The following is a 27,113-nucleotide window of genomic DNA, read 5'->3' on the forward strand; positions in this document are numbered from 1 at the left end:
CTGTTGCTCACCCTGAGGTTTCTTCCATTTTTTCCTGTTAAAGGTTTTTCTGGGAGTTTTTCCTTAGTCGATGTGAGGGTCGAAGGGCAGAGGATGTTGCTGATGTTATGTTAAGCCCTTTGAGACAAACTGCTTGTAAAAATGGGCTATACAAATAAAGTTGACTTGACTTGACTTGACTATACAGTGAGGGCCCAGCACACACGTTTGTGATGCATTTATGGTGAAACATTTACAAACCCTGGTTAAGATTAAAACTCATATGTGACTCAGATTTATAACTTATAATAATTACAAAATTACTATTAAAAACACTAGCTGTTTAACCATTTAGAGGCTCATGGAGGCCAGTTAAGTTTCTAATATGTACAGAAGCAGTTCATCAAAAGATTCATTTATTGAATCATTCAGTGCATGACATTAGGTTCAACTGTGTACGTGTACTGCATTACTTAAGTCAAAAAAAAAGAAAAAAGTCACAACTTGCACAGGCCGTCTCGGTCTCAGCCACTCGCTTTTTCTTAATGAAGGTTTCACAGGACAATTTACAGGATATCTCAACACTTTGATCTGATTCCGACATTAAAACGTTCTATCAGACCCGTATATCAGTTTATACACAATAATTAATTGTTTTATTATGACAGGTTAGCTTATTAAATGCTACACAGGTGATCTGTGATTTCTGTTCGGGGTTCAGCTTTCTTTTAACATGAATTTCCACGTAAATCAGCATCATAACAGCGAAAACATCACACACAGAGGAAAGAAATAAAATAGCTTTCACAGTTGATCTATATTATCAGAGCTTCACATCTGTACAGATATTATTTGTAAACCTTCACAATAATACAAATAAAATCCAAATCTCTCTAATAAAACAACATATTACAAGTCTCTATTAAAATCAAAGCTGTTGACTATTTAAAATATATGTGTGGCTCTTGCACCCCCCCAAACAAAAAAATCGGAAGTTCCATATTATATACAAGAGAAGCCAGACATCTCAACAGCTGATCTCTCCATAACTCTGTAACTCACTAAAACAATCTAGATGGATTAAATAACACTCCATCCATTTTCTATACCGCTTATCCGTCAGGTTGACAGGGGAGCTGGAGCCTATCCCAGCTGACTACAGGTGAGAGGCGGGGTACGACCTGGACTGGTCGCCAGTCAATCGCAGGGCCAACACACAAAGACAGACAACCACATATGCACATGCTCACACCTGGGGGCAATTTAGAGTAGCCAGTTAACCTAATGTGCATGTTTTTGGGATTGTGGGAGGAAGCAGGAGGCACAGGGAGAATGTGCGAACTCTGCACAAAAGGGCCCAGACTGGGATTCATACCTGGAACCAGGAGTTCCACTGGAAACTTCCCACTACAACAGTCCCTCTAGCGTTTGAGCTGGGATTTATGTGGACAATCCAAGTGCAGCGCACAGTTTACATCTTCTAACAGACAACTGGACTGGAAGGAGTTAGTTTTTTGTCACATGTAACAGTGAAAGAAAGACAGCATTATGCAGATAGAAACCAAGGTACGTGGAGTTAAAAAAGTAGTCTTTATTTGAAATGATTTTCCTGCTCATCATCAGCGACAGACTGTGGCCACAGGCTGAGAATCAACACGTGGAACTGTAGTCTCTCATTCTGCCAGTGTTTCACAGAGTAGCAGCAACATACAGGCGTACAGTAATTCACATATTAGTACACATTTAATTAAAACCAAACTTTAAAACTAAAACACACAGTGCAACATTCACATCTTTTCCTATGTACTCCTTTATATACACCCAGGGTCCGACTGTTTCGAGCTAGTGTTTCCTTGTCTTGTCCTTTTTCTTCTTCTCTTGGTATTCTAGAATCTTTTTGTGAAATATTCCTGCATGGCAAAAAAAAAAAAAAAACAGGATACTGAGTCAATGTTAAATCAGACAAGTTTCAAAAAGATCTTGAAATGGCTCACAAAGTGATAACACATAAGAACTAAAAGACTGTTAGCACCTTTCTGCTATTTTCACTGTCTCAGTGGCCCTGTAATGTAGCTCACTCAGACTGTGGCAATGACTGCTCAAGTGTCCAGCCTCTGATAATCTAACATCATGGCTACAAAGAGAGCGCTGGTGTTCACAGATCCTGGTTTTTAACACACATTTTGTTTTCCCAACATAATCTAAATTACATGCGCATTTGAACTGATAAACCACTTTTTTAGTGCTTCATGTGATTCTGCCCTTGACTTTAAACTTAGCAGCAGAATTACTGAGCTGACCTTAGGAGCATCTTTAAATCTCAAAATACAGATCACTGAGAAACAAGCCTGTGTGAGTCCAGTTTACTCAAGTCAAATTCCTTAAAGTACACAGTGTCTGGATCAGGATACAGGATACAAGTAACATGGAGCTGGATTATATCTTTGAGCTGGACTTTGTGTGTGTGTGTGTGTGATGTATTCTCAGTCCTCACCTTGCTGCGGTCCAGGCTGCTGCTGCTCCACCTCCTGGATAAACAGATCAAACATCTGCGTCTGGATGAACTTCTTGACGAAGTGTCGAGTGGTCTTGGACTCAATGGCCTTGTAGAAACTTCTCTTTTCGAACATCCCCGGCCCTCCATCGCTACTGCGTTTCACATATGAGCCGTAATGGCCAACTGTTTTCACAAAGAAATGCAGGAAGGCCTCCGACACCACCCGGTTCAGGTCCTCCACAGCTGAAAGAAATAAAGGACAGAGAACATCTGTGACGACGGAGCTCTGCTTCTGTTCCTAAATGACACAGCTGGGCTTAATGCCGGTTGCAGTTTACTCACATGGTGCTTTTTGTCTGTTACTTAGTGCCTCTAGTATTTCACTTTGCAGCTTAGGAGGCAGAATAGAGCTTTCATCACCAATCTGGAAGAGAAAGATTTTGCTTAGTGCAACACAAATGTTTTCATTTTGATTATAATTGAGAAAAGACGATTGTCAATTTCCCCTACTACTATTAAAGAGCTCTTATCTTAAATGATGATTTCCTTTTTGTTGATGGAACACTTACTGAGACGATGAAGGTCTCCTTTTTATCCTCAGACAAGTCGACCACCAGCAGCTACAGAAAGAAGAACAGGGCAGAGTAAGGAGGACACTCCAATGTGCTAATACACACGTTTTGTCGTGTTGTCCATGATAACTCACATCACTCTGGTCGGTGACCAGGTCCAGCAGGCGTTTCTGGACCCCCAGCAGGTAGGGCGTGGGCGCCATCACGACATCAATCAGGATCTCTGGGACAATGGAGATGAAGGTGTGCTGCCAGGTGAAGGGGTACAGGAGGGCTGCTACTGCATGAATGACTTGGGATAATGTACTGTTGAGAGACAAAGGAGCTGGCATCAGGATTGATCATTAACAAATTGTCCAGGTTTAGTCAAGTTACTGTCAACTGAACCGAACATCAACCAACACTGATGTTAAAGGAACAGTTCACCCAAAAATAAAAATTCAGTCATTAACTACTCACCCCCAATAGAAATGGAAAGCAGGATTTAGTCCTAGTGAATTTTCATTTTCAGGTGAATGATTCCTTTTAACTGTGCAGTTTTTCTTGTATGGATTACTACTATTATTCATTGCTGCATGCCTTCTCTGTGAAAATTAGCATACAGGTGAGTGTGTAAGATCAGAACTGATCATCAACAACAGGTTTAGACTGTTCACTGAACGGAACACTTCCTGAAGAGGTTTGCATCAAAAGTGTACTGGGGAAGGGCAGGATGATGCCCTCTTTGCTGAAGGCTACGGATGTGAAACTTGTGCACCAACTGTTGAGTTTGACTGTTTCAACTGTTGCTTTCAACCATGAAGGAAGTGAGCTTGCCTAAATGAGATAAAGTGTGGCTATGATGTTAGTGGTTGTGGAGCTACATGAACAATCAAGGTACAACTTAAAACACAGAAGCACATTATTCAACTTCCATGTATGTCTAATAGAGCCATGATTCCATGTGCTTATATACTGAGCTTCAGGAATATCATACCATGAGGATAAAATCTTATCATGATATTGATTTACAAATGTCTGTTGTACAAATAATTGGCTACAGCTGGAAAATAATATTATAAGGTTTACGAGGATGGGTTCTGTGATTTTACTGTTTATCAAATCATACTGAAAGTGACTTCAACAATATCATTCGTCACTGTTGGTATAGATGTTGTGTGGCCTTCACTATGCACTTAAATAGACATTTATACTTCTTGTTTCATAAGTACAGTATATGTTATATATCATTTTTGGTGTGGACAGCCGCTCAGACATGTGACTGGACCACTATTGCTGGCCTTCTTTTCTGAAGGGTAAAATTTGCAAGTGAACGTATATTAAATCCTGTTTATTAATAAATGAATGATGGAATGATAGAATATCTAATGATGGTTTACGTCCTTTGAGCGAAAAACACGTTTTTAATCTGCTGTAAAACACAAACAATGTCAGCAAAACAACAAAGCAGTACTGGGAACATGGCTGCCGAAGAACTAAAGCTGCAACCAATGTTATTTTTTATCTCTGATAAATCTGTTGATTTGTTTTGACTGATTTTCATTCTTTCAATGGGTCACTTCAAACATCTGCTTTGATTGAATCTGTGATTCAATCTGTTGTTTTGATAAACTCACTGTGAAAAACAAAAACATGCTTGGAAAAATTGTGAATGTGTGCAGCAAAGTCAGCGGCAGAACTGCAAAGACAAGTCGTTTGATCGCTTAGTTGATCAAAAGAAAATTAGTCGTCAACTATTTTGATAATCAACTGAACATTTCATTTGTCTTTTTCCAAGCAAATTCTGCTGGTACCAGCTTCTAAAATGTAAGGATTTCAAGCTTTTGTTTGTCATTTATGATAGTAAATGAAGAGTCTTTGGGCTCCCTCTATAAATTGAATTTAGTTTGCTTCCATCAGAGCAGAAGCTCTACAGGTGTGGAGCTGACGCAAACAGATACATGAGGTCTTTGATTCCTTTAGCTGTAGGTTTTTAAAGCTGAATGCTATGAGGAAAGTGTGAAAGTGTGTATCCTGGTTTCTTGGTTTTTGTTGCTTTTTCTGAGGATTTTGGTCACAAACAACAGGAACAGTTCACCCAAAAATAAAAAATCAGTCATTAACTACTCACCCACAATGGAAGGCAGGATTTAGCCTTAGTAGTATTTTCATTTTTAGGTGAATGATTCCTTTAAACTGTGCACTTTCTTGTATGGATTACTACTATTATGCATTTCTGCACAGCTTTTCTGTGAATAACAGTGATAAAAACAGGTGAGTGTGTAATACCCCAGTTCATCAGCAATGAAAATGATCCGTCTCTCCAGGACGGCGGCGGCGAACACCAGTAACACCTCCTTGTCCGTCAGGCAGCTGAAGAGCGTGGCGAAGTTTACGTGTTCCAGCCAGGAATCCAGCGGACGGGTCAGACTGATGATCTGAGGGAGAGTCACCACTGTCATAAAGTTGTCAACAGTAGTATCAGCATGTCATCACTCAAATAACAAGCCACTGACTTTACACTCTTACCAATACCACTGTCTGATGGTGGTTAGTTTATGTACTGTTCATGATTTATGCCTTCCACTTTGCATTATTGTACGTATTTATAACTGCCACTATGGACGAGAGTTTTAACATAGCCAGAGAAAGCGGCGAGAGCATTTGTTCCTCCCTCACCCTGAGGGCTGGTCACAGTAACTGCAACACAAACAGTGTAGCAGAATCAGTGAATACTTGAGATGACTGTGAGCTGTTGAAACATGGTAAGTAGCCTGATGGGAGAAATGTGAAGCTTGGGTAACGCAAGACAGGTTCAGACACAACTCCAGCCAAACACACCCATCAGCGACAACTTACTATAGTCACTGGGTTACAAATGTTCTCATGCTGTGTGTGTCAGTGTGTGGGAGTGATGTTTGCAATTCATCTGTTTACAACATTCTGGTACACATTTTTTCAGGAAAAAGAGTGTGAGTAATGACACAGCTGCCTCTGTATTCATGTTTAGTAGTTCTAAAGAACCAGGAATTTTCCTGGCATCTTCACAGTCCTGTGGAAATAAACAATTAGGCTGCTAGCGTGTATGCTAAGTGTTTAGTGATAGTAATTAGTGATAACTGTGATAATGTTTTCCTCTCTAGTCACTCAATGTTGTCATAATGCTTTAGCAGTAAGGCTTAAGTTCCACCACACTGGTAAATGTTGGGAAATACTCTAGATTACTGTAGAGGGAAATTCCACTTGATTGCATCACTTTGAAATCTTAACTCTAATCTGTGACACAGACACTTCGGATGTAGATTAGATAGTAGGGTTTCAGCGGGTTTTACCAAGTTAAATTTAAGACTTTTTAACACATTTATAATACAGCACTGAATGCATTTTAACACATGTTTCACTGTCACACCAAAGTGTCAGTACGAGTGCAAGCATGAATGTATGATGGAAAACCAGATAAGGTAATATGGCTGAGGAATTCTGATATAATTAATGATATAATTCATGAAGTTAACAAAGTGACATGAAAAAGATGAAAATGACTTGAACTGACCATTCAAGTCAATTTATGCTCTCACTAATATCACTCTCACACTGCCTGTTATAACCAATGGTCGTGACAGTACTTCCTGCATGTCTCTTGGCGCTGACTGATTGAACAGCCTCCTGCAGCACAAACACCTCAGTTTATAGTTGCATATGACAGCACGCAACTGCATCCAGAATCACTTCAGAACTAACATGTCTGCCGACTACAGGCAAGAGAAAGCATTTAACATTTTGGTCAAGGTTTATTTTAAAACACGTTTTAAGGCTAATTAGAATTTTTTGGGGGATATGAATGCTTTTCAGTAACTTCTGATACACACTCAGGCAGGCTGTAAACAAGCTGACAACTTAGACAGGTTATATAAGTGGTTTTATATGGAGGTAGGACTGAAAGTGAACAAGAGAACTGCATTCACACAAGTGCAAATGTCACGTCAAGTTGTGGTCAAATTTAAACCAAGAAGTTGGTGTGTAAACTGGGCTGTAAACTTTGGCTGACTGTTCACCTTCATTTTCTCTTCTAAATAAGCCTGTCGAACCTGGAGGTGTGTTTCCAGATTGTCTGATCATCCAAACGGCTCATATTTCTTCATATTTCATATTTCCAGATTCTGAGATTTTTAGCAAATGACTTAGTAAGAACAATGTTATCACAGAACCAGTGGTCGAAGCTGCGAAAATAAAAGCACTGTTGTGATAAAACATAGCATGGATCTCTTCACGTGACTGAGTTTGATGCCAAACAAAAAGATTGCGACACATTGCGATAGACGTTTTGTTCTCCCCATACACAAGACAAGGACACGAAGCTTATCTAGAGATTCATCAGAAATATTTTTAAACCTGAGTTCACCTAAGCTAAGCTTAATGTCCAAAGTGAAACTCATCATTACATTTCATGGTAAGTCCAGAACTGAGACTGCTCTATGGATCTGCATAGTCTTTGTTGATGTAACACTGAAAGAAAAGCACACAGTTTTTTTAGTATCTGTATCATCAAAGTTTAAGTGGACCCTTGTGTGCAGAGATTTGGTCTGACCTCAGTGCCCGACTCTGGAATGAAGCTCTTAATCTCCACAGTGTTTCCCGGAGCTGGGAATGGAGCCTCCCTCAGCTTCTGCATGAATGGGTAGATCATGGCCATGGAGATCTGCCGCCGCTTCTCCACCTCATCAAATATCTGTGCACACGCAAACACACAGGAGAACACGCAGTCATGAAACAGTGCCAATGCATACTAATACAAACCAACTCATTCTTTGTAAATTGTCAAGCTTTATTAAAGAAAGGTATTTTTTCCTTGTATCCCAGCAACCCTCAGCAGCAATGACTTTATAACCTTTTTCAATGACAAAATTTTAAGCACGAGAGACAAAATTCAACATCTAAAGATCTCAGATGGTACTGACCTACCTTCAAACACTGGAACCTTAGAAACAGCAATAGAACCAGAAAATCGTCTTGACTGCTTTTCTCCCATTGACCTTCATCAGCTAAATTCATTCATATGTTCATTTAAAGCAACAACATGCCTCTTAGACCCCAAAGCTGCTCACAAGAAGTTTTACCCTTACTTAGCACCCCTCTATTAGATATGATCAGTCTGTCCCTAATAACAGGCCACACCCCAGTCCTTTAAAGCAGCTGTAGTCAAACCTCTCCTTAAAAAGCACACACTTGACCCAGAGGTTTTAAGCAACTATAGACCAATATCTAATCTTGCATTTCTCTCCAAGATCCTTGAGAGTACAGTGGCCAGTCAGCTATGTGATCTTCTTCTATTCTATAATCTATTATCACTATCTATAGTTCCAATACTTCTGGAAGTATTGCTGTTGCTATGCATCTCTGTTTGTGTCTTGCTTCTTCTTGAGCCGGGGCCTGATCTGAGGTTTCTGCCTTCTAAAACGCAGTTTTTCCTCGCCACTGTCGCCAAGTGCTTGCTCAAGAGGAATTGTTGGGTTCTCTGTATTACAGTTTAATTAAAGAGTAAAGAAGTCAAGAACTGCTCTAATTGGAAAGTGCCATGAGATAACTTTGGTTGTAAACTGTCGCTATAAATAAACTGAATTGAATTAGAATTATTTTTTTAAATGTATCCAAAACATACCACTTTCCAGTGAAGTCTCTCAAACAGTAGAGTACTGTGATTCTTTTATAAACTTTGCTATAACTTTTTAAATAAAAGACAATATTCAAATAAGGATGTGAAAAAAAAACACCAAGGTGGTAGGAGGATTGGCACTTTAAAAACTGAACAAATTCGTTTAAACAGCTGAGTCATTGCAGGAACAAAGTCATGTCAGACTAACCAATGTGCTGAGTAAAGTTTCACCCAATCAGCTTCACTGGAAACTAAACGGAAATAAAAGTCAGGTCAGCAGAGCGGTGAGAGTGATATGACTGTGGCTGTACTGATCTGTTAAATGCAAATATACTGAATATAGCAAAACAACTTAGAAACGAGGAGGATGTGTTCAAATTCTAAAAAGAATGATGTCACTAACATACAATCAAATGTCCTTAGAAAATTAGAAAAAGTGGCCTGTCTCTCTGGACAGACTCAATAGAATTACAAGATTCTAAACAATTACTAATAACTAATGTAACAATTACAATTACAGATGTAATTGTAATTACGGAGGAAGAAAAAAGTTTTGTTTTTTTGGATGAAGAAAAGGCAGCTTTTTTACTCTCATCAAAAGTTAGCAACAGACAGCAGCTGTGAAGTCTGTGAAGAAAGCCGCTACTTCAACTCAAAGTATGGCTCATTCACAGCACGTAGTCAGGATTTCATTTCTTCAGTTAACTCTTCAATTATATTCCCTGCAAATTTAATTTGCTAACATGAAAGTCTAAGAGGTCTTTCAAATCCTCATCCACACTGCCAGAAATCAGATTCTGATGGGGAAATACTAAATCATTTATTTATATTGGCCATTAAGTAGTCAAATGTAAAGAGACTGAATATACATATATATATAAAAAATACTAGAATCAATCAATAAAATATTATTCAACATATGTCTTTAATTATAGAATGTAAACTTGGCCCAGATTACTAAAACCCAGAAAATTTCAGAGGACATGTCTTCAGTCTCCTATGGTTGCTTGCACAAAGCTAAGTCTTTATTCACAGCAGTGTTTCGTGAGACCTGCAACACTAAACAAACAGAAAATCACCTGACACAGGTGAGACTCTTAATAACAAACTTTAGACACACCTTTGACACATTTAATGTTCTGTCAGGTAGGTCTTACAGAGCTCCATACAAATGCTGTGTTAATGTAGTGGTAAGTTTCAGCATTTGATTTTTTCACCACACAAGTGCTTCATCCCAGCACTCCCTAACACCATACCATCACTTTTCTGACAGAAAAAACACACTCCATGCACATGGGATCTTAGGTGATAAACATATACACACACACACACACACACACAAAAGACGACAGTACCACTAAAATAAACCTTTCAATTATTCCAGAGCCCATTCTACATGTTTTAACTCTCAATCAGAAACAAAGACGATTTTTCACCAGAGGTACAGAGATCCTGAGGCTACTAATTTGCTTGCATATTTCCAGGCTAACCAATTACAGCTTGTACATAAATTTACTCATGTCACTGAACAATGCCATCCCTGGTTTAATACTGAAGAACAACCATGCAAAGAACTTCTTATGTCATCACTGTCATTCATCAAATCTTCTTTAAAAAGCTACCAGTGTTTGAGAAACAGTATTGCAAGCACAGCACAGAGGACATCCCACAAAATCATGCACTTAACACAGGAATCTTATTAACATCCCACTATGGAACAATGCAGAATTCCTTCAGGTTAATTAACAAAACAAAACAAAGCAAAACAAAACAAAAAACACTCAACAGGTTGGAAGAACACAATTCAACTTTCATCACTTTCAAAGAACTCGACCATGAGTACGGCAAAGGTCATAAATCGCTGCACATAAACACAGAGAAAACAACCACCAAAGCTCATTGTCTCCCTGTTGAAATTATACAAACGTATCAATGATATTAATCAGATAATATCCTGATTAAGAATGTGAAAAAGACTTAGTCATTTCACTCCTGGACCAAAATCAAATACACTGTCAATGACAAATAAACCTTCAACTCATTCAGTGTAAAGCAAACTACAGAAAACATATCGAAAAAAGATTCCTTCAGCTTCAATACAACACTTCTGCTAAATAAAGGAACAGCAGGAGGGAATGCATTGGCTCTTTATGGCAACTCTTAGAGCTGAAGACAAGACCACAAAAACAACACACCTATTTACAAATTCACAATTCTGACAGTTTGGAAAATTTGTAGACAACTAGTGCTCCATTTTTGTCTGGGTTCAGACCTTTGAATCTGTCCATTCTACCAAGTTGACTGAAAGGGAGGGTAATGAGTTGATAGCTCAGTATGATCTCAGGCAAGCTAAACACTGGAAAATAAGCTTAAAAGACACTAAAAAAAAAAAAAAAAAAAGAATGTTGAACTTGCCTTAGAAAAGAGGCCGAAACAAGCCAGGGTGCTGATGATGCAATAAGCCTCCGGTGGTCGGGCTCCTTTCCCTCCGGGCTGCGGATTAAAAGAGAGAGACGGGTAGGATGTTCAGTGAACATTAGAAAGTGAGTTCTAAATGAAGACACCGTAAAGACACATTCAGTCTAAACACTGACCAGCAACCTCCTGCAGTAGCCATTTCTCCTGCTGCCATCAATCTCAGTCAGAACAAAGGAGAACGTCTCGCTGGAGGTAGACAAGGAAAACTCAGAACAACAGATATACATCGATTTCCAAAGAACTGAACCACAGATCAAGAAAGTGATGGAGGAGCAGTAGTACCTGTGGTACTCAGTCAAAGGGGCCCAGTTGATGCCCTCTGGGAAACAAAAGAGAGTGATTGCCTTTAGTGTCTTCTCTTCCTCCTCCTTCTGAAATCTCGCCATCCCATCTCTCTGAAAGTAAACAAGCACGAACACACGCACTTGAAAAACATCTGTTTCCCGTATCTGATTTTACGCTTAATTTAGCGCCTTGAGTAAGTTATTTGGACTGATAGGATGTTGATTTTGTCCTGTAATGTTTATGTCAGCTTTCAGTCTTCTCATCTTTCACTTGCTGCACTGCTACATTTTACAATCACTACATGTAATAAAAATACAATTACAGCAACAGCTTTTGAACATCAACAAACCCCCTTCCACAGTAACTTCCTGTAAAATGTGGTTATTAAAATTAGGAGTTTCCTCCTTTGTTCAGCTTAAGTTGTGGTCCATGAATCCTTCCTACCTACTCTGAAAACCAGTGTGACTGGCTAATCAGGAATGGAATAATCATGAACAGCAACAAAGCACACTTTTAAGTGGTGTAGACCCTGGATGAAAATTCTCAGGTTGATTCCTAGTACAGCATTTTAGACAGAAAAATTCTCAGAAAGCAAAAGAACAAAAGGTTAATATTGTTTTGTTGCAGTTTTAACCACCAACACCCAATATCATCATCAGAGTTGTGTGTCCTGTACAATAAACGTGTGTGAGGTTGACCAGCTCAATGTACAATTGCTGTTCACCATCAGACTGACCTTGGGAAACTGGTAGGTGATTTGAGGTTCGTAGCTGCTGCCACCCTGGGTCTTTTTGAGGCTGACCACCACCAGATACTCAAAGAAGTACTGACCACTGACATAGCGGGGCTGCCTGGATGAGTTGTCTGCCACCTCAGGGCCCAGTGGCTCTAAAGCTTCAGGGTCTTTGACTCCTGTGCAGAAATGTGGAAATACATTGTAGTTTAGCACACAGAGCTACGCCTGTGATCCAGGTGGAAAGATTTACAGCCCTCATTAGATCAACACAGGCTTGGTCCCTGACCTGTGGTGGCTCATGCTACAGAAGTATGATGCCTTCCATGCACTCTGATAGATCTCACTGAGCTGTGACTAAATCATTGTAAACAATACCATAAATAAACATAAACAATATTTACAATATAAAGTTTATTTTTTGAAAAGGACCAGTCCAGCATTTTTTGACTGTATTTATTATTTTTCTTTCTGAGAGTTAGTTGTTCAGATTGAGCTGGAGTCAGGATGTGCTGAGCCTAGCTTAGCACAAGCTAGACATTTTCTCAAATGCTTAACTGATTCTTTAACGCATGTCTCCTGCTTAGACATGTGTTGTGAACAGTACCAAATCAAACACATTTAAAATTATCTGCATCAGAAAGCAAACATTTAGAACCAACAAAGACCACACACTGCATGATTGTGTTTGCTGGTTGTTAACAGCGACAGCATAACTGATTATTATGCTGCTGAAAAGTGGTGGGAGGATTCAACTGACCTCTAAATATAGTTATATTTATCCTCTCTTTAGATGGAATACGTTACTCAACTGCATTATTTATTTACAGCATCTGTAACCAATGTTTGCCCGCAGACTTGGCCCTGACGTCTCTACATACCCACTTCTCCTGTTGACTGTACTGCTCTGTTCAGAGTCCATTATTCACCCTCACACAAAGAGCCCAGCTTCGCCCTGTCGCCTTCACAGGCTGCCACTCTGCTCATGTGTTTCTGCAGCATTCCTCCCTTTTTTGTCTAAAATAAAGCACCGCAGCAAAGAGTTCTTAGGGCTCAAGTAGGCCGCCTTCAGTTTCTGTGAGTTTAAGGCCTGCTTGTACAAATCCTACTCCACTTACATGCATACATATTAAAACTTGTTTGATGATCATTAGGCTTGATGTGCCTTACAAAGGGTTTGGGCATCTCTGCATCTCATCTCTGGTGAGATTTTATTAACAACTTATTACTACTCTTTCTGTGTTACATCTGTCACAATCCATATGTGAAACAGCTGCCTTTACATAAAGTTTCCAGAAAAACACCACAGATCCACAATAGCCACATTTATGGGTACTAAGCCAGTTTGAAATAAATCAGAACTTTCCTTTAATTCCTTTCGATCAGTGGTTTTCAAAGTGCGTAATATTAATGGATTTTGTCACTCTTTGTATTCTGTGTCTTACTAAACCATAATCTCAGTTTGGTTTTGTTCATCAAATTTGGATATTTGGTTTGATTTTGTCAGCTCTTATGTGCATTTAGTAACCGCAGCATTAAAATGTGGAAAACGATTACCATCTCAGCTTGGCACCCAAACAGAGATAGTATTTTCCCCATGACACATGGCAGTGAAAGTTGTGCTTCAGCTCACCTTGGCAATGGGAGGAAAGACAAAATGCCAAAGTTCTCAGCTATGTGGGAACATCTTCAATTCAGTGATGACAAGGCAGTGTGCTAAACGTGCCCTTTGACATTGGCCTACCACAGGGCCACAAAAACCATGAAAAAAAACACCTGAACGCTATAAGTAGTAGGCTATTGTTTGATGGTTAAAATATGAGGACATACAAATGAATTTCAGTGGGCCACTTCTTGGTCTGACAGCACACTTAAGTGACAGTGAACAAGAAAAAGGAAGTATGTGTGATACAAAAAGGGAATCTTTTTCCTTTGATGTGGTAATGCAATGTAATACTCACTATCTGCTTTGCCTCTGCGGAAGGATGACCACATGGCACTAATCCTCTTGAGGGCTCCTTGTCGTCCACCTTCATCTTCACCTGATGGGAGGGCTGATGGAGAAACAAAACCAGCAGCTGCTCAGGATTATGTGACCAACATCCATACTGTGCATACAGATCAAACATGGAAAGGTGGCTTATAATGCAGAAATGAAGTGTCTATAAATGTTTTGGTATGTTCTAAGGCTTTTTTGGCAATTGACAGTGTTAACAGTGGCTCCACCTTGACAGCATGCAAGCACAGGGTATTAATACTCACAGTAACACGCCACAGAAACAAGTTTGCTAAGAGTGGTAATTATAAAACCTTTATTCGACTATCCAAGATGACATGGTTAAAGAGAATCATCTTTATATCATCTTTAAATTCAAAATAAAAGTGTCAAGGATCCTCGTTACTCCAGCAAATGGCTATACTTACTGTGTTTCCTAGCGACATCAGAGATGAGGTGACCTTTAGGCTGCTCACCTAGACAGCAGAGAGAAGAAACAGTTGGGAGACTGCCTCTTTCCACTGGAAACCACAGTCCCTAAATGCCCCAAATCCCTAAATTTACATCACTTACAAAATATTCATTTCATGATGTGTTTGCATCCACTTTCCAACCAACTTAGAACCAAGTTGGTTGGTCAGGCTTGAATGAGCCTAAGAAACTGTTTCCTAAAGAAAAATAACACAACTGAGGACATCAGACTAAGTCAAATCCAGTTTAAGAACATCTAGAATGCGAGTTTTCTTTCTAACATAAATGTGTTGTTATTGTAGAGTAATTAAACAAGTTAGTTTGCATTTTCAAAGAACTAAATTTCTCTTATCAGTTGGATTCTGCACCTTTTTAGTACTTTATTAGATTAGTACGTCTGATATATTGGTGCCCTTATAAGAAAAAACCTTTTAAAATATATTTTAAATATTTCTTAGTTTCTATTACACCCTTTAACTCATTTAGTTCACCTAAAATTTACCTAAAAATGAGAGAGAATACCTTACAGTGCATATCAGGGTGTAGCCATGTGTCAAATCTATATACTAGCTTTACAATAGGTCAGTAAGCCTGGCTGGCTGATATCACACATACTGTAGCTGCTCCAGTATACATGGTTGATCATGGCTGTGTACTATATGTTTGAATATTAGCTGCATGATTGTTCTGAGAGAGCATGACCTTTATATTAGTTGATTAAGCTATGCAGAGCTGCATGATATAAATAATCGTGCAGCCTTATTTATTTGGATTGGCACACTACAATGCACAAGAGCAGTCATCAGTGACATGTCCTCGTTGCTAACAACAAATGCAGGTTGACTTTCCTATTAATCCTCTGTGTATACTGCAGCACTAACAGTCTCACTGCTGAATCATTTGTTTACTTCAGACTCTGAGGAAATAATTTTCATTCTTGTGCTGCATTTATGTCATGTGGGAAAACCCGCTTTCTGCAGGAAAACACTGTTCATCTCATCTTTAAGATGGTGAAAAAATGGCAAGAGAAAGAAAAAGAAAGAGACCTCACTGGAAATTGGCCTGAAAACTGAAAGTCACAAATGCTAGTGTCACTCAGAAGCGTTATGGTTTCTCATGTTAGCTGAAGTCAATATCTAAAGTAAAAGTAAAAATAAGTAATTATTCAAACAAAAAGTTCAAACAAAACACATTTTCTTTCCCACTGAAAGGTATTGATTAATCTTAAGCTGGAAGCTGGACATAAAATACTTCAATAATTGTTAGGTGATGGAAAACAGTTCAAATTAGTATTTACAACATGAAGCCATCTTATGGTAGAGGGGGAAATGTGTACTGACTGTTAGTTTCCCTTGCATATATTCAAATAAATCACATCACACACCAGTGGTTGCAGGTAATCTATCTCCAGTTCTGCATTCTAACACAGAAACAGAAGTGTTCTTCATAGAACACTTTCATGCTTGTTATGCCAAACCACCCATACTTAGAGAGAGAGGAAGGGAGGAAAATGACCCACAAGAAAGTTTTAAACCTTGAAGTGAAGCAGAGGTGTTGCTGTTACCGTGGTATGCCTCCCAGTTCTTCAACCACCACCAGAGCTTAATGGAATAGTTTGACATTTTGGGAAATAAACTTGTTCCCTTTCTCGCCAAGACAATCAATATGGCTTATCTTAGCATAAAGACTGGAGACATGGGGAAGCAGTGAGTCTGGCTCTGTCCAAAGGTAAAAGAAAATCCAACTACTAACACCTCTAAATCCCCATAATTACCACTACATTATTAAGTTAGGGGAGGAAAAAAATCATCCAATTGTATTGCAATCATATTGCGTTTGTTGGGATATAATGCTGTATAATTCATGATTTTAGAGGAAACTGTATTTTCTGTGTTTCATTTGGACTGGACCGAAAAAAACAAACAAACAAACAAACAAATATTAGGATGACCACACATAGTGGTTGTACAGGGGATCAGGTAACAGGCTATTTCTTGGCCAGGAGCAGTAGGAAACTTACAGAGACAAGACTTCTTCTCAAGTCTTCTCTTCTAACTCTGAATTTTGCCACAACACAAAGCTATTCCTTGAAGTTCTGCTGCTGGAAGTCAAATAATTTTACGAAAAACAAAATCTATCTGTAACTATATAAATATAGTCATTCGGCGAACTGAACCTTTAACACTGCAGAGAGAAGGGTGGTAGACAGACAGTATCAATCACTGTTAGACAAAACCAGCAACACTTGACCATAGACCGCATTCTTGCTAGTTTAGAAATGTTACCACAATGTGGTTTGCCAAGAATGATCTCCCATTTATCATCCACTCAGACATTTGTGTTAAGTTAAAAACCTAAGTGACCACATACAGTACATGAAGAAAGTGAATACATCCTACAGTTGGACTTTGTCCTGGTTTCCATCTGGCTCACCTCCCAGGTTCCTGATAACAACCTTTCCAGAAGCCACAGGTCCAAACACAACCTCTGACAGGACAGGGCGCTTGAACAGTGTACAAGTGGCACAACTTTTTATTTAGTTAGCCAAACACACAAAATACACAGCAAAAACAATCTTATGCTGTAGTGTAATTTATTCACAACTACATCAGAGCAAGTTTTTCTTCAGCACACACTCTTTGCCTCATCGCGCTGCTGCTGTTCAGCTCTGATGCGGGGTAAATAACAGTCCTGTTTAACAGCCTCATGTCCCGAGGCTCCTCGACATGTTACAACACCATGCTGTCAATTCTACACGATAAGGAATGGCGCAGCCACAAAAGCCTGGCTAAAACTGCCTGAAGCGTGTTCTATGCTCTTGTTCCACACAGAAAAACCTGCAAATTCTAGATTACAAATAAAAATCTGTCCTCTTATCTGTTTACCTTTAGTTATATTCAAAATATAGCAGCTTTGAGTAGGCAGGCATAAAGCTCACCTGGGATTTGAGGTTTTAAAAAGATGTTGGTATTACTGATAACACCAGCGTTTCAAATTGACTAAAACAAAAAAAAGAGATATTTCTGACTTTAGTTTCAGTTTCTGAGGGTTCGAACTAATCCATAATTTACAATTTAATCCTTTCGAATAGCTGTTAATAACTGTTTGTGGACAAGTTTGTCAGTAAAAATAAGTGCACTTGTTACAACCAAAAGTCTGCCATTCATTCAAATACTGTTTTACTGAAGTACGTTAATACAACATCAAATTAAATTCCAGTATCCGCCTGGCACAAAAACAAGCACTACACCAAACTGCATTTAACAATACGTGAATTCAAGTTGCCAGCCTATCTCGCATGTATTCAGTTCGACACGTTTATATTTCACCATACAGCGAATTATTTCACCTTAATTGTCCACAATATTCAACTAGACAACAAAAAAGTATAACTGAGCGTCGTCTGTTAATTAGCAACTAAAGTTGAAGCTTAGCTTTCAATGTAAGTGGTCGACTAAGTTACTTGATACCCGGATATACAAGCAAGCAAACCTGCTACAGGCAGCTCAACATCACACGTCCCGACAGGTACGCGACCGTTGCCTGCTTGTTTGCTGTCCAATACTCACTCCATCTGCTCTTGAAGTTCGTCAGCCTGGGCCCTTTTCTCCTCCTCGTTACCGTTTCACTCATTGCTGTTTAACTCCACAAACGCAAAGTAGTCCTCTCATCTGTTTTTGTCACCAAACAGAGTAACACAACAGTAGTACTTCATCGTTTCCATTACTGCACATACGCCGCATCCAGACTCGCGTTAACCACCGGTCCGCGTGCTTCACAGACTGGCCGTGCTGATAGCACGTCCATTGGGTCTACTCCCGTGCTGCGTTCAAGGAAGTGCGGAAAAACTGTCTGTAGTGTATTTCCTGCTACCAGGAAAATGAAGTTAGTCCGACAAGTTAAAAACAATTACACATGCACAACCAACATAAACACATAAAATAAGGAAAATATGTTGGAGCATATCAGTGACACTACCACCAAAACAGACTCAACATACTCAGCCCTCCCACCCTGACAGTCAACCAGAAGATGTCATAGAAACTCAACAAGCCAACAATAACAAAGTCTTTGAGTAAGTGCAGGCCGGAATAACTTTTACCTTCCTGGGAACCTGTTAAATGCCAGAGAGCTGAATCAGACTTACTTTTATGACTTTTTTCCACTTTGACAAGACAGTTTAGACTGGCTGAGATTTCTGGAAAGTCCTGTTTACTGGTACCTTACAACTTGTAAACAGGGAAATAGGCCTATTGTTCACCTGCCAGGGCCTTCAATTAGCCAGAGGTTAATTCCTCCACAACTATATAAAGCTCACATCTGTCAGTCTTAGAATCCCTGATCACAGCATTTTTCAGGCGGCTAATAGTTAGCATATTTCCCAACTAAGTTTCATCTGTTTGTCATAGTACAATCATATAATAAGGACAAAATCTTTACTTGCTGCCTCATATATACCACCCACTGTCAGGTGCCATTTTAATAAGATAGTCAGTGTTACATGTGGAAACCCGTATTTGATTCCTGTGATTATGCTCAAAAATTGGAGTAAAAGGAGTCAGATGTTCAATCTCATAACTTAAATACCAATATTATTTCTCGTGGTTCTATACTGTGTCCAAATGGATTCATATGTCATACCATCTTAAAAATACTATGGGCAGGTTATATGTCGTATGTATCATTTTATTCTCTTATCTTACAATTCATCCCATGTCTGAATGGAAGTTTACCTCCAGAGTCAGGCCGGCAGAAAAAAGGCTGCAAATGTGTCATACAGCTTCTGGGCTTGCCTGCAAAAAAAATTTTGCCTATATATTCTGGGTAACACATATCAAACTTTTTTCCCCAACCCTGTCTCTTATAAATTAGGTCTATGTACTACTAAATGGTTTTGAGTATAGGAACTGCTTCCTGTATTACGTTCACTGGCCCTGTTTTTCTAGTCCAGGAAGTGTTGTATTTTTTACTTCACTCCACCCAAGCGCAAGACACTTAAATATTGACAAAGAATTCTGTCTCATACTTCAGGTCACTGTTGACTTCTTACATTTTTCAGCCAAGTCACTATTTTTCCAGACTATAACAAAATTCTTTAAGTTGCTTATACTATCATAACGTCATGCTTGTGGAGGAAACAACTGAAATATATTGTCAGTGAAGATTTTTTGCATGTTTTGTATGAATATTTTACAACTTTGCATGCATTCATTTGCTATGTGTCATCATTTTATAAACATTCAGTACAGGTACCATTATTCTTCTTTTAAAATATACTGTCTGTTGCAAATTAGTAGTACATAAATGTCATTTTTAGGAGACTGGGTTGGTTTTCACCACACAAGCTGTTTTGGAAATCTTGGCAAGGCTAAAGAGACTGAGGTGGATTTCCATGACAAGCTAATTAGTAACAGCATTTGGGGCAATAAGGCATTTTTCTTTTCCATTACGTCAAGGAATTGTCATATTCAAAGGAAGTGGTAGTAAACATAGATTCAATGAAAAAGGCCCGGCTCTTTGAGGGAACTCAAAGAGTCTAACTAGGATAATACTGAAGAACTAACATGGGGCGGGGGTCTCAAGAGGTACAAAGTGGTATTACAAGAAAAGACAGGCCAGGACTAGCTGGTTAGCATGTTAACTTCAGTAGATATCTCTGCTACACAATACACTGACGTCTTTAACATAACGTAAACGCTACTTTTTATTCACATTCTGTTGATAATGCTCGTTCATTTTTGAATGTCTTAATTCCAAATTCTGGCCATAGCTTACAAATGTAACTTACAGTTTGTAATACCAAAAACTTAAAACTGAAAGCAAATAAAAAAAGAGAGTGGAGGAAGGAGCTGCAGCAGCAGTTGACATTGGTGTGAGCTGAGTAAAGGTGTGTTCAGACAGAATGCAAAGCAAATTTTCACCTTGTATTTTTCCACTGACCTCGTGTGCAGTCATGCTATGTCCTTGCATAGTGTCTGAACTTACCTCAACAGTTAGAAATGCCATGTTATAAAAGCCACACTCTACATCTATATGAATATGATTGAATCTTGGTAGTAAGCTGGTAGCTAAGCGGCTGAAGCACAGCCAGTGATTGTGAAGCATGAGTTAAACGGATGATGCTGATCTGCTCTGCCATAAAATATGCCAGGCCATGCTTTGCTATGTCCACTTAATGTACATACCTGTCTTCTTCACGTGGTCCTGACTGCTGCGTCGCTGTGAGGCATCTTCATCTTCATCTGGAGCTGACTCTAAAAATGAAAAAGAACCAAGGTCTCCTAGGTTTAAAATCTGTGACCAGTTGGTGTTGGTGTTCTTTATAAGGGAACAAACTCACGTATCATGTTAATGTAGGAGAATGTATGTGATTATTGTAATGACCTTGGTAGATTTAAGAGAGTGGGATAAGTTGACTGACTGAGAAGTGTGAAAGTACTTTTGTATTTTTACCCTTTTTTGACACCTCTCGTACTGAAGAAAATGACATCAACCCTCTCCGCCGTGTAAATTCACTCCCTTCATAGCTATTGTGTCTTTCTGTAGAAAACAGACATAATGAAATGATGATGAGTTATCAATAAATAAAAGGTTAATTGAGATGCAGGGTTTGTCTTAAATTATATTAAAACATTTTATATCATAATGAGTATGTACTGTATGATCCACTGTCTTACTTTTAATACGGAGAGATGAGAAGCTGAAACTCCTCCTTGTGTTTGGAGACAATTGTTGTGCTGAACTCTGAGAGAAAAAGAGAAAGCACATATTTAAATGAAATGCAAAAACTAACATTATACAAATTTACTGACTGGTTGGGAAGAAGGATTAGCATAAATTTCTGCCTTGCCAGGACAAGAAATGCTGTTTAGTCAGTATCTCAACAGCTATATGGATATTCGGAGGATAGGATATTTTTTCAAGTGCTATCATTTTTGGTTCAATGTGTCTTAACTTAAGAGCTGGGAGTTCTTTGTACCCAGAGAATGAACCATTTTCATATTGACAACCTCAAATCCATACACCTTTTTAATGACTGGATTGTTATGAAATTTTCCAAGCATGCTGACGGTGGAAAGAGGATCTTAATGTTTTTTCATAACCCACTAGCCCTTGAGGTATCCAACACATTCTCCAACTTAAACAACAAAGCTTGTAAATGGCCTTTAGAAAGGCACATCTGAGGAAACACCACCCCTGTCAGCAGGATGACGATGTTTGGTTAAGGTCTATAGTTTGTCATAGTCATAGGTCCTTAGAAACCAATGCTGCCAGACTGGTTTAAACACGTACAAGACTCGGTTAGGCTTAGTGAAAAATGCATTTGGTTTAAAATAAGCACTCAGTTAATCTCAGTGAAAGTAATCTGCACTTCATTAAGGTTTGTGGTCACGGTTGAAAGAAACTATCACTATTGGTGGGAAAGGGAAACAAACAGCAGTCTCCCTCTGTGGACTCGCCACTCTATAAAGGCATCAAGTTTGGAGTGCGTCCCAACTGAAGGAATTTAAGTAACTTGGGATGTTGTTCTCAAGTGAGAGTAAGGCGTTTTGATTCCCTGTCAGCAGTGATGTACTGGATTGTGGTGAAGAGGTTCCTTCTGATTTATCTGTTGTTCCACGTTCAACTGTCATTAGCTTTGACTAGTGCCTTAAGGAATTAGAAGATATAAGCAGCCAGAAAGGGTTTTCATTTGCAGGGTGGCTGGACTCAGTCTTAGAGACAATGGGAGGAGTGTGGAAATCTGATAGGAGGTAGACATAATTTACAAAATAGGCTTTACAAAATAGATGGGTGGAAGAATGGGTGCAGATTACCCACTGTACAATTCTGAGTCTGGCCCATTTAGAGAAAGGACTGGATTACTCAAATCTTACATGATATTCTTAGCATGCTCAGGCCAAATTATCAACTTTAGATAACTAGGGACCAGAGAGGCAAAACCTATGTAGATAATCATCATCTACAGAGAACAAAAAAGATGAACTTTGCAATACTGTACACTGTATTTTTTAAAAGGTAGTTCATGTTAACAGTATGCTATTCTGAGCCTATTAAACCTTAGTGTTCAGTGACTAATCTTTGGCTGGCTCTAATTCTTTGTTTTCTTCACTGTGACCTTAAAAACTCAAGTCAGTGTCTTTCTTTTCTCTCCTACCACCAAGCCACTGTTGTTGCTCTGGGTTATTGCTGCAGCTTTTATAGTTGACCCTTGCTTGAATACTCATCTGGAAGCTTATGCTGCATGTACTGTATATGAGCATTATTAGTTCTGCATGGGAAGACACAGCCACTATTTATAGCCGAGCAAAATGACAGGACATGATGATGCCCTTTGGGAAAACTCCCTGCTGTATAAACCTCCAGGGTACAAGTGGAATTCATCAAAGTAGGCTTAGTTGAGCATAAAATAAAGTATTTGTAAACTGAAATATTAATTGTATATAAAGTTTTTATCTTGGTTTTTTTAAATTTATATTATTTTTGGTGGTGTTTTTATATATGTATCTATAAACACATGCATTGTTTTACTTGTGTATAACAGTCCTGTCTGCTTGTAATTTTTATTTGTTCTGCTTTATTGACTTTAATTTGACTGTGATGTCGATTCTTGTTTAAGTACCCTGATATCAATGAAAAAACAGCAGTCAAATTTTTTGTATGTGTGCACATACTTGACCAGTAAAGAAGTTTCTGATTTGTTAAAATAGTAAAATATTGTTTGTTTTGTGCTTTTGTCATTAGTGCAATTTCCAAGTTTTAGTTTCTGAAAGCCTTGACATATGCTTAAAGTCAGTCATTGATCTGTCATAAAAAAAAAACTCCTGGCACAGGAAGTGATAAACAGCACCTACATTAAATCAAACCTCTTTCCCCACAAAGAAAACATTTAGTGCTAAACATGGCAGCAAAAACTTCAGCAAACAACTTCTGAACCTGAAAAATGAAAACTTACTGATCAGTTCCCATTAGTTTGTACAAAGAATTTTCACATTCACTCATAGTCATGACATTGATTTGCTTCATATCAAAGCCATAGTTTTACTAGCTTCTGAGGACTTTACCTGGTGATGATAAGAATTGTATAATTGGTAATGTCAGTTTGTCTATTAAGCACACACAGGAAGAAACAGTTTGGCTCTGCTCAAAGTTCAAAAATACACAAACAGACTCAATGATTAACTAGGCTTAATTATCCACCCATCCATTTTCTATACCGCTTATCCGTCAGGGTTGCTCTGAAGGTAATTAAGACTTGCATTTAAAGTCAAGATGAAATGATTTTATATCACATCTCATTTAAAAATCAAAATCAAATCACGTTTTCTGAAACAGTAAACCTGTGCTTGTAGGCTCAAACCGACCAATTTCAACCAATAATATCATGACATACATCCATCAGTCAGTCTTAAAATGCTCATGTTTTGGTTTTAGTCTCTGTCCTGGCACGATGGAGCCATGCCTGACAACCACACTGTGATGACAAGATTTCATGAAGCTTTGCACATTTAGGCTACTGACTCTGTACTCTTTTGTCTGTCTCGCACACCCGAACATGTTCTGGCATGTAGCTCCCCCATACTCTTTTTTTTTTTCTTTGTTTACATCGTTTGTGTAACGATTCCACAAAAACGATACAGAAGCTTCAGAGGTATTGGCACTGGCTGCTGTTGCCAATAGCAAATGCTATTTTGGACCTCTAGCTTTAGTGGCCATTGATGTGCCTCTATACATGTGCACACTTGTCTTTGCTCTGCCTTATCATTCACTTCAAAGAACAGATGGCTTCAGCCACCTATAGTGACCACACCTTTAAGTACACAATACACAATATGGTTTTTACACTGCCTCCATTACAAACACAGACTGTATTCTCTGATTCTAGCCTTTATAATACCTTTCCTGTCACAACGAGTCTCTGTGTCTCTTCCACTAGCCACATTCTCAGTTCCCCAAATCATGGTCTTTCTTCTCCTATCCACAGATTGCCCTCAGACTTTTCCTTTTTCCCACCACCTCATTTCCACACACATTTGCACATGTTTCCACTTCCCTCATCTACTCTGCAGTTGCCTGAGTCCTTCCCACCTACCTAGAACTCATTCAGTCAGTCAGTGAGTATGCCTGTCTGTATCTTATTAGTTGCTCATTTGTTTGGTAAGATTTTTTTGTCACACTAAAATCACCACAGGTGGAAGAGGCATGCAGATCATGAGTAAAAGTAACACTGCAATATAAAAAAACCATCCTGTTACAATTAAGGCCTGTTTTCATAATCTTACTTGATTTAAAGTATGTAAATAAAAGTAAAACTATTCTTTATGTAGAATTTCCCCTTTCAGTAATACAGGATTAATATTACTGATGCATTAAAGGAACAGTTCACCCCAAAATGAAAATTCCATCATTATCTACTCACCCCCCATACCGATGGAGGTGAGTAGCATTACAATAGTATTACAGCATTCTCCTAAACAACTAAAGCTGATGTGGACATGTTTTAAGTTGCAAAACAACCCCCCCCATAACAGCTCATACTATACAGCTCATCTGGCATAATCCATGTCAGCAGAAGCCGTGAGTTTCTGAATTTATTTGCAGACCTTTTTAAGGTGAAATCTTCGCTATAGCTGCCATCCTTCAGTGTCTGAAGTGTGTGCCTGAGGTTGAACACACATATATGTGGTGTAAATAATGTCTTAAAATCAATTTGGTGTTTCCTGGCTTCCAGAGGCTTGGAGTACACTAGATATTTTGAAAAGAACTGAGGAGACTTCAGTAGATCTACCATCGGCATGGGGGTATGTAAGTGATCCAAAATGAACTGAAATGCTCCTTTAATATATGAATAGCGGTTTTTGTTGTAGTTATATAACTAGCGCTGAAGTGGCTCAGGAGACAGAGCAGGTTGTCCACTAATCAGAATGCTGATGATCTGATCCACAACTCCAGCTGCATGTTGAAGTGTCCTTGGGCAAGATGCAAGATACTGAACCCCAAATTCCTCCTGATGGCCCAGCATAGAAATATTGTCAGGTGCTTTGAATAGGATGTGCTGTATCAGTCCTGATGTGCGCGCTCACATGGTCATGTGTATATCCACCACCTGTGTATGAATATATGGGTGAATGTGCACTGAATGTGTTTTAAAGTGCTTTGTGGAGTCGAAAGACAAAATGCAAGTCCATTTGTCGATTACTATTTGTGCAGTGTCCTTTGCAAAAACTGAACAAACCTATTAAGACACTTGTATCTGTAACTGAATCAAAAACTTTTCTTTGTATCCCTGTCTGGGAATTTTAACTAGTTTTTAAAATAAAGGCTAATATACAATGAATTTCTGTATCTTGAAACAACAAAATGATACAGCTTGTGGTACGGATCATGAAAATGTTAATTCTGAAGTAAACTGAACGCTTACAATGTATGTGGTTTGTTGTGAATGTGGAGATTGGACTGATGTTACATTGCAAGCCTGAATTGTTATCTCATTCCGCCCATGTTTTCAACCAATGAAAAGAACATCCCGCATCAAGATTATTGACGTTATCTGGTAGTGGTTGATCAGCACTTGATCCCACTGGTTGCATATGGTAACAAAAACATAAATGCCATGATGGTGTAAGTTTTTGTTTTTGTTTTTTTTTACTTGTACAATGATGACATGATGTAAACAGCGCAAATAGACCTTGGTTAGTGATGATATAACTTTTTAAAGTTATATCACACATGCACTTCCCCTCTTATAATCAGCATCAAAATGTTGTGTGCTTGGTAATTCTTACACAGGAAGTAAAAGTTTTCAAGATCAAAGTTCTCTATTTCTCTTGTCATGTGATATTCACAGGAAATGCTGATGTTTAACGCCTTTAATCTTTGCTTATTCACAAATTTCACACTACAGTTTTTGATCTGGTTTTCTAAATTGCACAAACTGCACATAATATTGCCCCTTCATTTCAAATATACATCAGTGAATCATATATGAAGTGAGTGTGAAAATGGCCAGGTAAAGACAGTTGGGTCTATTTAAACAAGTGGTGCAGCTTGGAATTCAGAACACAACGAGCATGGTTTATCAATGGAACACACTCACCACCTGTCCTTGCTGTGTTGTCTCGTCCATTTGTCACTGCTGATCAGACCAAAGAAATGTATTTATCCAGTGGATCCAGTGCTAACGTTATGACCTTTTCATAACTTTCGCTTTATTTCTAAGTAAAGCTTAAACCGTTCTTGTCCACTGCTTATACGGGCCGTTGTGTCCAATAGCAACAACAGAGCAGCAAGTGCACATGTATGAGGAAGTGCACTGTTGAAATGTGCAGTTGGCGGACTTCAGTCTTAGGCTGGGGTTTCCTCTTTCAATGTTAAGCCAAAGTGCAGTGACGCAGTGTGGGTGTGTATATGTTTACTATGCAGTGAAACCTGTGTAACAGCTATTGAAGACATGCACTATTTGAAATTGG

General features: G+C 38.8%; 1 protein-coding gene across 4 annotated transcripts; it reads right to left on the reverse strand.

The window, feature by feature from the left end:
• Positions 1-378: 378 nt before the first annotated feature.
• On the reverse strand, positions 379-26,949 carry dennd2da (DENN/MADD domain containing 2Da). 4 transcript variants are annotated; one of them, XM_046397978.1, is made up of 18 exons: positions 26,741-26,949; positions 21,321-21,387; positions 21,097-21,183; positions 20,829-20,897; positions 19,377-19,436; positions 14,601-14,648; positions 14,138-14,230; positions 12,180-12,355; positions 11,441-11,553; positions 11,275-11,344; positions 11,096-11,173; positions 7,616-7,756; positions 5,317-5,465; positions 3,183-3,354; positions 3,046-3,096; positions 2,819-2,900; positions 2,474-2,719; positions 379-1,889 (listed from the first exon to the last, which is right to left on the reverse strand). In XM_046397978.1, the coding sequence occupies exons 1-18, from the start codon at positions 26,768-26,770 to the stop codon at positions 1,822-1,824; spliced, it is 1,800 nt and encodes a 599-aa protein (XP_046253934.1). In that variant the 5' UTR covers positions 26,771-26,949; the 3' UTR covers positions 379-1,821. The 4 variants fall into 4 exon arrangements, with proteins under 4 accessions (XP_046253934.1, XP_046253935.1, XP_046253936.1 ...); XM_046397979.1 differs by lacking the exon at positions 19,377-19,436; XM_046397980.1 differs by lacking the exons at positions 19,377-19,436; positions 20,829-20,897; positions 21,097-21,183; positions 21,321-21,387; positions 26,741-26,949 and adding an exon at positions 18,213-19,039.
• Positions 26,950-27,113: the final 164 nt, after the last annotated feature.

Source organism: Scatophagus argus, chromosome 8 (genome assembly GCF_020382885.2).
Source record: "Scatophagus argus isolate fScaArg1 chromosome 8, fScaArg1.pri, whole genome shotgun sequence".
NCBI classification, from domain to species: Eukaryota; Metazoa; Chordata; class Actinopteri; family Scatophagidae; genus Scatophagus; species Scatophagus argus.